Here is a 14,227-nt window from a genome sequence, read left to right on the forward strand (position 1 = left end):
AGCAAGTTCAACACGCTGCGCGCTGGCAGGTCGCTGCCTCTGAAGGCGGTGGCGGTAAGCGCACCTCCACCCAGCCACCGCTCGTGAGGGGAACCGGCCACCGTTCCCACTGGGGAACCACGCCCTGACCACCAAAAGGCGGCTTGCCCGGTGCTGGACAGGGATTCGGCCGGGGAGCGCCCTCGGTGACCGCCATCCCCCCTCGCTCAATCATTTCCTCGGCCGGCGAGGCACGACCCCTGCAGAAGGCGCGAGGGGGGGTCCGCGCCCGTTACTGCCAACGGCCGCCTCCCCAGCGCTACCGTACGCCGGGCGGGGGAGCGCCTCCAGTCTCCACAGGGAGAGCCTCCACAGAGCACGGCCCGCCGCCGGCCCCAGGCCCGGCCCGGCCCCCTACGACCGGGGTACGGCACCGCCCGGCCCCGCCGCCCGCGGGGAGGAGCCGCCCGCCGCGGGGCGGGGCACCCTAGGTGGCGTGGGCCCCGCCCCTCCGTGACGTCAGGCGGAGCGCCCGGCCGTCGCCCCGCCGCGCGCTGCCTGCCGGGAGACAATCAGGCCCTCGCGCGCTGCCCAGCTTCCAGCGCGCGGCGCGCCCGGCGCTGCCTTCCCAGCGTACCCCGCGGCCGCCGGCGTTGCGAGCGGGATCCCCGGCGGCGGCGGCGGCGCTGTCCCGTCCCGTCCCGTCCCGTCCTGTCCCGCTCCGCCCCGCCCTGCCCTCCCCGCGGCCCTGAGAGCCCCCGAGCGAGAGCTGAGGCCGCTCCGCCCTCCCCGCCATGCCCCCCAAGAAGCAGCAGCAGCCGGCGGGGGGCAGCAAGAAGGCGGACCAGAAGAAGAAGGAGAAGATCATCGAGGTGAGGCGAGCAGGGCCGCGCCGGGCCCAGGGGGCCGCGGCCGACACCGGGCGGGCCGCTCTCCCCCCGCGGCCCTCTCCCTGCCCCTGCTGGGGCCTGCCGCTTCCTGCCGTTTCCCTTCGGAGGCGGGCAGCTCTCTCCCTGCGCCCCCCTCTGCCGACCCCCCCGGCTGCGAGGACATGGACGCTGCTGCCGGCGGCAGCCGGCCTCCCCGAAAGCCCGCCGTCATGGCCCGCGGGCAGCCAGGCCCGCAGGCCGCCTCTTCAGCTGAAGCGGCCAAGGAAATGGTCATAAAGCGAAAAACTTTGTGTGCGCGGAGGGGTATGCGCGCGCACGCACACCTGCTCGGTGCGGCAGCCTAGCCCAGAAGCAGCGTTCCGGGGGATGCTGGTTCCCTTCGCGGCCCCAGCGCTGCCCAGATCTGTCAAATCACTGACCGTCGCCCCTTGAGTTGTGCTGGTGGCCGCTGCGCTTCTTGGACTGGGTTTTGGGTTTTCAGCCTGGACATTTTCAGGCCAGAGATGTCTTTGGACTGAAGGTGATCTGACAAGAGTGCGCTTCCTTTTTTTCTTTCTCGCCCTTTCCCTTCTCCATCTTTATGTTCTATGTGTTCCTGTGTTTTCTGAGTCCGGCTCTCTGAGGTGTAGGCTTGCGTTTCTCACTCGGTTTAAAACACGTGTGTGGTTTGTTTTGGGGTTTTTTTTGATACAATTTGACCTGTGTGGCTGAGGAGGCATTTCCTGGAATAACAGTTCAGTAAATCTTTAATAGAAGTTGAATGCAAAGTAATTGGAAGATTAATCCGTAATATCTCATATTCTGTTTAAACTTCTAATGTTCAAATCCATGGTAAAACCAGGTTTTAAAAAAAACTGTTAGAGGGGTATGTGTTAGTTATTAGGATAGTCATGCAAATCTTCCACTATATAAAAAAAAGCTATGTTGAGAGTACAAGGAGAGAGCAGTTATAGAAAATAAAATGTTTGCCTGCATCTGTTGGCATGAAAGATAGTAGGTGCTCAGCTGTTGAGGCAGAATATCCATGTAATGCAAATGCTCTTAAATTTAGCACTGCATAATATTGTTTCTATATTCCTTGGAAACGTTAGGTTAGAGTGGTTGTTCTCACTCTCTGGCTTCAGTGTTTCTGATGTTCTTGCTGAATCCGGCTGCATAGGAAAATTCTGCTTTTTATTACAAAAATTGCAGCTGAAGGGGGTAAACTTTGCATTGATTATTAACAATAACTTATTACATAATTCAAATACACAGGGATTATATATTCCATGTGGCATTTGTCACGGAAATCAAGTGTGTGAATGATCTATTGTCTTTCCCAACTAGTTATTTTGACAAATTACAGACTCTTCAAATTAGCATAAAGTAACAGAGGACTAGCTGCTGTTGATAGGGGATACACTGTGAATGAAAACAGGGTGACTCTGGAAATTTGGAACTGTTTATTCTATAATTCTTTTATAATATAGTTTTGGATTGTTAGGGTTTCCAAAAGCATGTTTGAACTGAGGTATTACCACTGGATGAACATCTGTTACTTGTTCCTGGAAGGAAAAAAATGTTGGTATCAAATCAAAGGCATAGATAGGTTTTTAATGTAAGTATTTCAGTTACAAAAAATAATTTCTGCTTCAGATACTCATGTGAAAATGAGCTTTTTTATGAAATTTTTAATAGGTTTGGTATAGAAACTCATCTAACAATAGAACTGGAGATGTAGAGGAAGAATTGGTTCAGGCAGTAAACAGAAACTTCTTGCAGTGGAGTTTAGGAAGTACAAACAGCTGTCTGGACTTGACATAGGGGAATGACTTATCTTCAAATTAGTACAGTTAGAAAATGAAAAGCTTAAAATACTTGAAAATAAAAAGTAATATGTTAAATGTGGCAATATTCATCTGCATAACAAATATATAACATTTCTATATGAATACTTGAAGATGAAAGTAATAAGTGATTTCAGGTAGATAGGAAAAAAGCAGCATTTATGGCTATTCAGTCTTCATATTTTCCTTAGATGTTACTCGGGTAGTCACCAAAAACATCTTTTGTCTTGAGGGGCCTGAAAACACTGTGTGTATACGTTCACACTAATACTTGGACACGGGTAGATCTGGTCATAAAAGCGATATCTTGCACAAAAGCAGCATTTAGTAGATTCTTTTGAAAAGCAGATCTTAAAGATGATGCGAGTGGTCTAAATATTGTCCATACTGTTTCTTAGATTGCTTGTGTTGCTAGAGGAAATAGTCTGTGTTTAACTGAAAACCTGAGGGAAGTGGCAAGTGGTTTTTTTTCGTAACAACTTAAACTTGTTTCAATTAACGTGGCTGTATTTATCTCTTGATTTAGGACAAAACGTTTGGCCTGAAGAATAAAAAAGGTGCAAAACAACAGAAATTTATCAAGGCTGTGACTCACCAGGTTAAATTTGGTCAGCAAAATCCACGTCAGGTAAGCATTTATTCTGTAGTGTTTTCCCACTGTATAGTCAAATCATCTTTCACTATACACATAGATTGTCATGTAATACTGAAGCAGAAAAAAATTGAGATGTTACTTGCCTAATGTATTGTCACTAGCACAGATTTAACTAATAGTCTTCTTGCAAAGCTTGTCTAGCTGAGAATTATGTACCTGTGTAAAGGTAGTACGGAGTATGGGGTTTTGTTGGTTTTTAAAAAAAAAAACAAACCCACAACCAAAAACCCCCAAACTGAACTAAGAGTGGGGGTTTTGTTTACATAGTATTCTAATAGTAACATAATTAAGTTTAACATATACCTGAAGTAAAATTGTAGAAACTGGCTATCAGCAAAGTACAGTTGTACATTCTTTCTCTTTTTTTGTCTTTAATTCCCACCTTATCTAAGAAATAGTGAACAGTTAAAAATAAGAATACCTGTTACTAATACTAAAACTGGAATTAGGGGAAGATTAGAAAAAGTATAAGACCATATGTGCTTGTTCTACTTATGGAAGTATTTATTATAATTTAAAGTGGAAACAAGTCTGACAAGTCTGCATCTATTTTGTGAACTGGTCAAAGAAAATCAAATTTTGAGCCGCTGTCTACTACTCTGCTCTTCTTTTGTATGATGAAGTAAAATGTGATGTGGCTGAGACACAATGTTTAGATTATACTTAATCATAAAGCACGGATTTCATGAAAATATTATTGTAATGGAAGTGAGCCAGGTCTCTTATTCCTGCAGTGCTAGGGAAGCTAGTTGTTAAGTATTTACGCAGCTTCCTGTTCTATGAATAAGCCTGTAGAACAATTACATTTGCGTCAGCTAAATTCATGATGTCATAACTTGTTAAATTCCTTACATAGCATAAGGATGAACTAACAAATGTCAAATACAACTTTAAAAGTAAAGTTGATATTGGGGTTATTAGATCTAATAATTTCTTGTAGTGGAAAGGACTAATTGATGTCACTTCAAAAACATTGGGGTTACTCAAAGAGTCCTTCTGAAATTTCTATATGAAATCCCAGAATCTGTAGCATGTATAGGAATACCAGTATGTAAATTAGCCAACCTAAAAAAAACTTGTTTCTCAAATGCTTGTAGCTATTGACTGATGGATGTCGGAAGCTGATTTTTAGACCTGATTATACCTTTCTTACCTTGTAAAATAGTTTTCAGGTAGGGTTATTGTGAAAAAGAAAGAACGCTTTAAAGCAATTTTTCTTGTGTCCTGAGATACAAATGGAAATGCTGTCAAGGGGGTTTTTTTGTTTTGTTTTTAAAAAAAAAGGGCAAGCTTCATCTTCATGCTTTTAGAACCCTGGGGTGAAACAAAAGCATTCTTAAAGTACTGCTTTTTGGAGTTGACATATGTGGGTCTGCGTGTTATATAAAATAGGATTTGTGAACTTCCAGTATGAAAACTGACCAAACTAATCAATTCCCTTTTAAAACAGTTTGGCGTTTTTTGCCAAATTCACCATAAGAACAAAGCTCCTTTTTAACATTACACTGTATTTTACCAATAAAGTACCCCACGTATTTGTATAGTGATGTTAGTCTCACTAGCTTCCCTTAAGGATAAGGGTCAAATCATCTAATAATGTTTCTCCTGTGTCCTCTTTCATCTGTCTTCATCCCTCTCTACTAATCTGGTATAGACACAGGCCTTTTCTGGCTTATCCAAAAAGGGTACGGCAGAGTCAGGTTTTTTTTTCTTATATACAACCTTTTGCTTTCCTAGGTGAGGTTGTTTTTCAGTCCTTGGCCCCTAGTATCTATAAAATAAGTGTTCTTGTCGTATAAACCACTGGATATCAATGTTTCATTGATAAGTTGAATTGATATAAATTCAGACAAATAGTGTTCTAAAAGCAGTTCCAAACTCTACGGACAGATTTCCTGGAATTGCTACCTGTATACATGAAGAGAAAGAGCAAAGCAGCATGTAAGGGACTAAAGATAGAGAAGCTTTTTGCACAGATCTTGAAGTAACTGCATTGAATAGTTGCACTGCTAGTGTATCACAAAAGAGCAACTAACTTTTCTTCTCCTAGTCTCGATATCTTTCACTTGATTTCCTAGCCTGTAAAGGTGGAATAGAGGTAACTGTCATCTAATGGTACCTACCAGCATCTCACATCTGTGACAAATTGCATTTGAAATCTCTTCTGTTTGCAAGGTCAGTACCGCTAGATGGCACTGGCCATGCATGCAAGGGCAGGAATTCTGAGAAATTCAGAAATCACAGCTTCTTTCCCTCCTCCCCTTATAAACTAATTTAGAATGATTTACTATTTTAATGTACAGTTCATGTGAAGTGAGTAATGCCATTCTAATTTTATATTAATAACTTCAAATTTGGGGTCGTCATAGGCTGCTCAAACAGAAAGTGAGAAGAAATTAAAAAAAGAAGATAAGAAAAAAGAATTACAAGAATTAAATGAACTCTTCAAGCCTGTGGTTGCTGCACAGAAAATTAGCAAAGGTACGAGTAACTAAATTCTCTTCACTTATGTTCTGTTATTCATATATCTACTTCAGGTAAAATAACCCTTTAAAATTCCAGTTCATTTGTTAATAAAGTAGATATGTCTGTCTCCTTCTCTATCTAGTGTACCAAGTAGTTTGTCAGTAATGATTTGACATTTTTTTGGGAAGTCATCTGGGGTTAGTAGATCATTAGAATATCAAAAGCTACATTGATATTGACACGGCAGCTATAGATACTTTGCTGTATTCAGATTCATTAATTAGATGCTTCTGGATGAGTGGCATTATTTTTTTGTGTGTGTGATGGTATTTGTTTAAAGCAGCCTATCTCCCCAGGGAACCGTGAACATCCAGGTATTACAAGGAATATAATATGATAACTATTGTCTTCACAGAAAACTTGTATTCAAATCAGAACAGTAGAAATTTTCCAATTACTTCTGTCCCACCTCACAAATAACAGTAGGACTTGGTTTCGGAAGTATAGTCTTACTTGAACTCAGTTATTGAACAAACTAGTTTTGTGATGAAATGTAAGTTTAAGAGTGTTTGATACTTCTAGGAAACTCTAAAATTGGCTGCCATGTGGGAGAAAAAAAAAAATGATACTTTTAGGAGTGAACTAAACGTTATCAACTCTTTGCTTTATTAATCTTCTGGAACTAATGAAATTATGCGCAATAATTTTTGAGTGAACAAGTGTGATTTCCATGTATGTCTCTAAAGCAAACCTGGTATTTGTTCATTGCGGCATTTAGCGGCAACAAAGGCCAATTTTCTGTTTGATCTGCAGTGGTCAGCTTTCTCCAAATAAAGTCGCTCTTGAGTTAAAGTTATTTCAGAAGACTAATATTGTCCTAATTAAAGCTTTGGCTTTCTATTGAGATTGCCAGGAAGGAGAGCTATATTACCTGAAGTTCTTTTAGGGATCCGCTCAGTATTTAAAAACTAGTTTTTTAGTTAAGACTTTAAGCAGGTGTTGCTGTACATACCCTAGTCACTGGTGACTTGCACCAAGTGTAAAATCAGTAAGTGAAAAACTCGAGCTTAAAATGTTACATGAGCAAGTACATATTACAAGTAAAGTATTTCTGATTTAGTCGTGTCTCTAAATACACTTCTACCTGTTTTCATTTCTTTTCTCACCTCCTAATGGTCAAATAATTCCTTTCGTGGGATGATATTTACTTAAACTGTAGTTAGGTTGATTGAATAGTTCATACTATTACAGTGGTTGCTTATTTTGGGGGCTATGAGCAGCCATCTTATTTCTATTATTAAAGAAAGCGATCTGAATGAGTGCAGGTTAGATTATTATAAGTTATTCTGGTGTGTTGTTGATCTATTAAGGGAAGGCTGACATCCAGAAGATGCTTTACTGTGTATTAGAGGCAATAATAGCTTATTGTATAGGGAAGAAGTTGTACAGAGTGATATCTCATATGTATTATATGAATGAATAATTTGCTCAGGCACACTGCTATCCATATTTCTTTAAATAGTCAAGTGCTAGCTTTGATACTTAATGCAAATATCATGCTATACAAAGTAAATATGACACGTTCAGGACATGAAGTATTTACTTGTGATGAAGTTCACATTAAATAGCTTTCATTTTTAAAAATGTGTTTTTATTCTCTACAGATCCTAAAGATTGTATGATCCTAGACATTGTTCTCAGAACTTTTAATATACAGCTTTTGCTTAAAAACAGTATTATTTCTTCACTCAGGTGCTGACCCCAAATCTGTAGTTTGTGCTTTCTTCAAGCAAGGACAATGCACTAAAGGAGACAAGTGCAAGTTTTCTCATGATTTGTCTTTGGAAAGGAAGGGTGAAAAACGAAGTGTCTACATTGATGCAAGAGATGAAGACCTTGAAAAAGGTATAATACTTCTAGAAGATTACTACTAAGCTATTCTGATCCTGACACTGGATTTTTAAGATTAAGAGTCGTCTTGTGTTGTGGTTATGATCCTGAAGAGCCTGGTCAATGACCAAGGCAACCCACACCACTATGTTCAAAATTATGAACAAGAGTGAAACTTGCTTTAAAAAACATGCTCACAAGTATTCTTTAGATCTTATTTAGAAAAAGGATGACGTCGTGATATTGGATGGTGGTTTTTAAATTCTGCTGTGTAATGTATTATGTCATACAAGTAGCAAGTTGTACAGTATTTGGTCTTTCTTACAGTTGCTAGTTTCTTCTAAGTTCTATAAAACCAAATTGCAAAACGAGGAAGTGTAATGAGCAGCCATAGTTGCCTTCCAGAACTATTACTAGTGTTTGCCCAAACGTGCACAGTTCTAGAATAGGATACTTCGGAATTTTTTCTGTGACTTGATCTCCTTTCCCCAAATCATTTCTTAGTGAAGTACTCTGGATTTTACTTTTACTTAGCAGGGGTTAGAGATTCTATAGTCAAAACAATTTCTTTTGTTTTTCCACAATTCATCATGTCTCGGTCTTTATTTGAATTTTAGCCTCTGTTGTCCTAAATGAATATGATAGGATCCCATAGATTCACTACTACTGTTACCATAGGTGATCTTGCTTCTTTTGATGGAACCTTCTTTTAACTTTAACACAAAAAATTTGGTATTATCTCTTTTGAACCTCCAGTTATATTATCTATATTTCTGGACATTAGCCTCCAACCTTCTCTTTTATTCAGTCATCTTCCTTTTCTTTTCCCTTGTAGTGTACAGATGGAATGACACATGTTCTTAGTCTTTAACTGAAACATACTTTATGCATGTCAAAATATAACTTTTGAAGGCTTTTGAGGAAATTGTCTTGTGAGCAGCATAGGAGAGTTTGAAAATGTTATTATAAGAGCCTGAATTTATTTTCCAGTCTATAAACTAACTAAAATGTAAATATTGCATATTAAAACTGTTACTAGGGAGGAAAGCAACTTGACAGCATTGTTTAGTATTTGGAATTTTTGTGACACCATTTGTTGTCTTTTTCTAGATACAATGGATAACTGGGATGAGAAGAAGCTGGAAGAAGTGGTGAACAAGAAGCATGGTGAGGCGGAAAAGAAAAAACCCAAAACTCAAATAGTATGTCTTTTTTTTTTTTTTTTTTTTAATTGAGCTGTAGTAGAGAGAATTAACTGCAGACTGGTATTAGATATGTTTATTGTTATCTGAATATTTTGAATGGAATATTATGACAATATTCTGAGTATACAGTTGGGCTGATAGTATTTCTAATAATGTATTTAAAAAAAACAAACAAAAAAAACCACCCCAAAGCTCTTTCAGTCATCATAAGGTATTTTCTCATGTAAAATACAAATGGATAGTAGATGAAGTGCTTTCAAAATAGAAATGCTAAAGGAATCAGTAATATATCTAATGCATCCTACTTGCTTAGAAGATTCAAGTATTGTGATTAGTGAGGTCTGTCATCTCATTCCAGCGACTGCCATATATATTGGCTTATTTATGTACTGTGTGGCATATAAGCATATAAGTTTAAATTTTCTCCTGTAAGCTGGATTTTACTAATTGAGAGTCATTTGTAGTTCCTGACCTCTAACTTCAAGAATATTCTTTAGTTTGTGCACTAAATGGTGTAATATCTTAATCCTTTTTTCATTCTTCAGAATTATTTCACCTTGTTTTCAATACTAAATAATTAAATATTCTACTGATACTGCTTAAATATGCAAAAGTTAAACTTTGATGTGGCTAAGTGTGAACTATGAATTGTTAAAAGTCCCAGAATGGCATCTTCACCTCAGGATCATGAGCTGGAAGGTTCAACATCTGAGGCAGATTGAATTTATTTTGCTTAAAACTACACTGATGCTGGTAAGCAGGAAGAGAAAGACTGTCAGCATGCTTTTACATGTGCTGCTGGGTTTACAGTAGTACATAGTTGCCAGTCTTCGGAGTCATCCTGTCTTTTTAAATTGGGATTCTATTAAGGGGAAAAAGCTGTTGCCTACATGAGTTGTAGATAATTAGTTGCACTTCTTTTGTCTACTTCTTTAGTAGGAATGCATTTCACATGTTTTTTCAGTTTTGAGCACAACTGGCTTTGAATTACTGTACTTCTGACATGTAGTAGCTATACATATAGTGCAAATTGCTGGGGATGAAAAGAGAATGCAGTGCTAACAACCTTTGTTTTATACAGGTCTGCAAATATTTCCTTGATGCTATTGAAAACAACAAATATGGATGGTTTTGGGTCTGTCCAGGTGGAGGAGACAACTGCATGTATCGCCATGCTCTCCCTCCAGGTTTTGTATTAAAAAAAGACAAAAAGAAGGAGGAAAAGCAAGATGAAATTTCTTTAGAAGATCTAATAGAAAAAGAGGTAAAGTTGTCAGACAGGTACCTTCTGGTGGTATTTGGTTTTGTTACTCTGAAGAGACAATTGTAAATAACTTCTTACTTCATAATTAAAAAGAATGAAATGTTTTTATAGCTGTATGAGCTAGGGTGAAGGATGTGTAGTGTTTGATTCATGTTTTTGTTTAGAAACTATTACCTAGTGAATAGATTAAGCTATAGGTGCATACTTACTGCAGGTGTTGCTAATCCTTTTTTAGGAGGCTTCTGTTTCTTACTGCTATTTTTCCTTTATCTATTACAACTGCTTCTATGGGCCTTTCTCATCCCCAGCTCCTGCCTCCTTAGTTCTTGCATAACTCTGTAATGAGGAAGCAAGACCAAGAGAAGGGGGCCTTCTGAAGGCGTTACGTTGCTGTTTTGCTTATTTCTGTCACCATTGCCTGGCAGTGTCAATTTGAGGAGAACCTGAGCTGTTATCGTTGGTTTCTTTCCTCCTCCACTTTTCATGTTAACTTTAATGTCGACTCATCTCACTAACTGGAAAATCATGTGTTGAGTCAAACTTTAAGTTGGTGGTGCATGTGTAACAGTGGTGAGAGTGCAGAAGGAATTGGAAATAAATGTTTTCAATTAGTTTCTGGAAAAGAGTAATTAAATCTCTAATTTGTTATAGCCTTTGGAAACAGTTTCTAGCATTAATCAGTCTCTTTACTTGACAGCGTGCTGCCTTAGGACCAAACGTTACCAAAATTACTCTAGAGTGTTTTATTGCATGGAAGAGAAGAAAAAGACAAGAAAAAATTGATAAGGCTGAGCAAGATATGGAGAGGAGGAAAGCAGATTTTAAAGCTGGCAAAGCATTGGTGGTATGTTCTACAGTCCAATTCTTAATGTAAGAAGAAAGAGTAAATAAGTTTTTGTAATAAGGTAGCTGGCTTGGAATTGCTTTGCTTTTTCTTTTTTGTCTTTTTTTTTTTTCCCAGCAGTATAAATTCTATGAAGTGATAAATTAAGATTTCTTTTTTTGTGAATAGATTAGTGGACGTGAAGTATTTGAGTTCCGACCAGAGTTGGTTGATGCAGATGATGAAGAAGCAGATGACACCCATTATATTCAAGGAACGGGAGAAGATGATGAGGTAAAGAACAGTATTAACTCGAATAAAATTTCAAGTTATATTCAAGTTTGAAAACTTTTAATTTGAGAGCTCTTGCAGTGCAATTAATAAGCTTGGTTCTTTAACACCGCTACAGAGTATATTTTGTTAAAATTTTGGTGTCAAAAGGAAGATGAAAAAAAATTTTGTAGAAATTCTGTAGAAATTAGAATTCTTGAGGAAAGTAATTCATGCAGAGTGTCTTGTTTTATTTTTCAGATGGAAGACCCTGTGTGCATAAATGATGTAGATTTGAACCTGTATGTCCCAAAGGCTGTCGATGAGACTGGTATTACTGTGGCTAGCCCTGAGCGATTCAGCACATACGGTTCAACAGAAAAAGATGGTAAGTTCATGATTTAGGCATCACTAATACAGGATTGAATTGTTAAGAGCTTCCCAAAAGGTAGATAGAAATGAATTATTGATCTGCTGAAAAGAAGTATTTGTTTAAAAAGGGCGGGGGAGTGAAATTACTATCAATGATACATGTAGTTACTAAAGAAAAAGCTTGTAGTAAATGTTATGCACTTATTTCCTTAAATTCAAGTTTAAATAGAAGGTAGTGTTTATGGCCACTTCAAGTAAATCCTTAAGATGTTTGTTTTAGCAGTTTCCCCTTTTTTCAGATTTAGTAAATAATTGGATGAATAATATCAACAAAAATCCAAGCTTTTCTTCATATTTTCTAGCTAGCTTAAGTTAGCTTGTAATTTCTTAGAGCAAAGTCTTGATCTTGGTGCGCTTGTGGAATGCATACCCTGATCTTTAAGACCCTGATTCTTTCAAGTGCAGACATTGAATAGGAGCAGCTCATTAAGTTTGACTCAGTTATGAAAATAGAAGTTGGAGGAGTTGGGAGTTTGAGTTACTCTTTTTCAACCTGTTTTAATAATTGATGATCCAAACCTGCGTATTAATCAGGTACATGCAATTTAACCAATATAAGTCTACATACATTTTGGATAAAGTAACTTCTTTATAGTTTCAAAACTTTAAAGCCTGTTTAGTAGGACTGTGAATTAGTGATAAGAAACTTGTGACACTGAAATGTGTAAGAATTATTTTTATTTTCAGATAATAAATTAAGTGAAGCTTCTGGTGGTGATATAAACAGCAGTGAGCAAAATGATTTAGAGGAAGATAATGATGGAGATGGGGAGCTGGAAAATGGAGTAATTGATGCAGTTCCAGTTGATGAAAATCTTTTCACTGGAGAGGACTTGGATGAACTAGAAGAAGAACTAAACACTCTCGATTTAGAAGAATGAATTAAAAAGCTCAAGTGAGGAGTTAAATATATGTGACAAAGTGAAAACTGACTACGTTTTTTTTCTCCTTTATGACTAGAGTTCTTAAACAGGATGTTATGGTTACCCAGCTGATTCTGATGGGCACGTTATATACCAGGAATACTTTCCTTCAATCTCATCTACTCCAATCTTGACTATGCTCACAGTAAAATATTCAGAGTAGTTCAGAATTACATGACAGCTGAATTTGCGGAAAATGAGATTATAACTTTCAACTAAAAGTAGGAAGTGTAACTGCTTTGCCAGTATGCAAGTGTAAGTGGGCAGTTTGATACCAGGTACAGTATAAAAATCAAAGTATACATTCTTCACCAGAACTGCATTTTTATTAGTGATTGGATTGATTTAGAAACTGCCTGAAGTGTTTTCAGGCAGTATACTCTAATGGAGCTGATGCAGATTATGCTTCTTGAAGTGGTGATTAGCTTTATTTGATCAGCTGGATACTGAAGATTGTGAACTGATACATCACACAGTACAATATGGTGCCCTCTGTTTAAAATGTTTTAAACTTTCCCACCGCCTTTTGCCAACAAAACTGTAAATAAAAACTATCAAATTTAAAATACCTGTGTTGATTTTTCTCTGTTAAGTTAGGATATCATACCAAACTGTTAATAACTTCATTTTCTAATACAGTGATAAACATTTTTCTCTCCAGTCTTGATACAGAAGTGATGATGTTGGCTTCAGTTAAATTAGGGCTAACTGCAATTACAACTTTTTTTGTCTGCGCTTCATGCAGTGTAAAATTCAGCAGCTGACTCTCTTCCCCTACTGTTCTTATCTCCTACCCATCTGTTAACTGATTTAATACATGCTATCAGTCACTCATTGCTATTTGAGTCTCATTCTTTCCCCACTATGTTTTGTGTATTAGCGAAGACTTTAAGCTCTGCAGAGCAGGGATGTTACAGTCTAAAAAATGCCTGTCATATCTTTGGTGTTCTAGAAATAACACAAAGTTATGCAGTAGTAAGTTGCCTCAAAGCGGAGCAGTGTTGTACCCTGCACTGCATACCCTGCAGGCGGCACTTACTGTCAGGCTCAAATGAAGTCAATGTGTCCTTTTAAAATTCACTGAATCCCTGCCATAAAGATTTCTCCGTAGTGGTGCTTTTTCAAGGGGGCTGTAGGTTATGCCTCCTAGCCATACTACTAATAGTATCTGCAACAGTATTGTCGTACTAATGATACTGTTTGTATCGATTTTTCTAAAGCTTTTAAATTACTACTTAAAAACCATTAAGATTTGTGGCATTGTTAGTGAGCTTTCTCAAACTGCTTTTGGGTGGTAATATTAGCCTTAATGGTTATTTTTGACACTGCTAAATTGACTCTTGTATCTCAAATGCTATTTCTAAAATAGCTGACTTAGACTTTTTTTTGTCCTTTTTGGGATCTTTGTGGAATTTGTTTTCTCCTATAGGAACAAGAAGCAGTCTTTGGCAGAAAGGCCTACTGAAATTGACTTCTAAATGTAAGTGTTTAAGGAAAAGCTGCAATATCAGATATAAATATTTATTTATGGAGATTTTTCTCCCATGGCTGTAAATAAACAGTGTTGACAGATTATTGTATTATACTGGCCAGCAATAGGATAC

At 38.4% G+C, this 14,227-nt stretch overlaps 1 protein-coding gene across 1 annotated transcript; it reads left to right on the forward strand.

The window, feature by feature from the left end:
• Positions 1 to 656: 656 nt before the first annotated feature.
• ZC3H15 (zinc finger CCCH-type containing 15) lies at positions 657 to 13,968 on the forward strand. Its single transcript, XM_050900321.1, has 10 exons — positions 657 to 851; positions 3,222 to 3,323; positions 5,720 to 5,831; positions 7,569 to 7,721; positions 8,817 to 8,908; positions 9,993 to 10,175; positions 10,873 to 11,019; positions 11,188 to 11,292; positions 11,530 to 11,656; positions 12,388 to 13,968. Exons 1-10 carry the CDS (start codon positions 774 to 776, stop codon positions 12,579 to 12,581), a joined length of 1,293 nt encoding a protein of 430 aa, XP_050756278.1. The 5' UTR covers positions 657 to 773; the 3' UTR covers positions 12,582 to 13,968.
• The last annotated feature ends 259 nt before the right edge of the window (positions 13,969 to 14,227 follow it).

Source organism: Gymnogyps californianus, chromosome 7, assembly GCF_018139145.2.
Source record: "Gymnogyps californianus isolate 813 chromosome 7, ASM1813914v2, whole genome shotgun sequence".
In the NCBI taxonomy this organism is placed as follows: Eukaryota; Metazoa; Chordata; class Aves; order Accipitriformes; family Cathartidae; genus Gymnogyps; species Gymnogyps californianus.

Coding starts and splice junctions, on each gene's coding strand:
- ZC3H15 (XM_050900321.1), top strand. CDS start 774: ATGCCCCCCAAGAAGCAGCAGCAGCCGGCGGGGGGCAGCAAGAAGGCG. Junction 852..3,221: donor AGAAGGAGAAGATCATCGAG/GTGAGGCGAGCA, acceptor CTCTTGATTTAG/GACAAAACGTTTGGCCTGAA. Junction 11,020..11,187: donor AAGCTGGCAAAGCATTGGTG/GTATGTTCTACA, acceptor TTTTGTGAATAG/ATTAGTGGACGTGAAGTATT.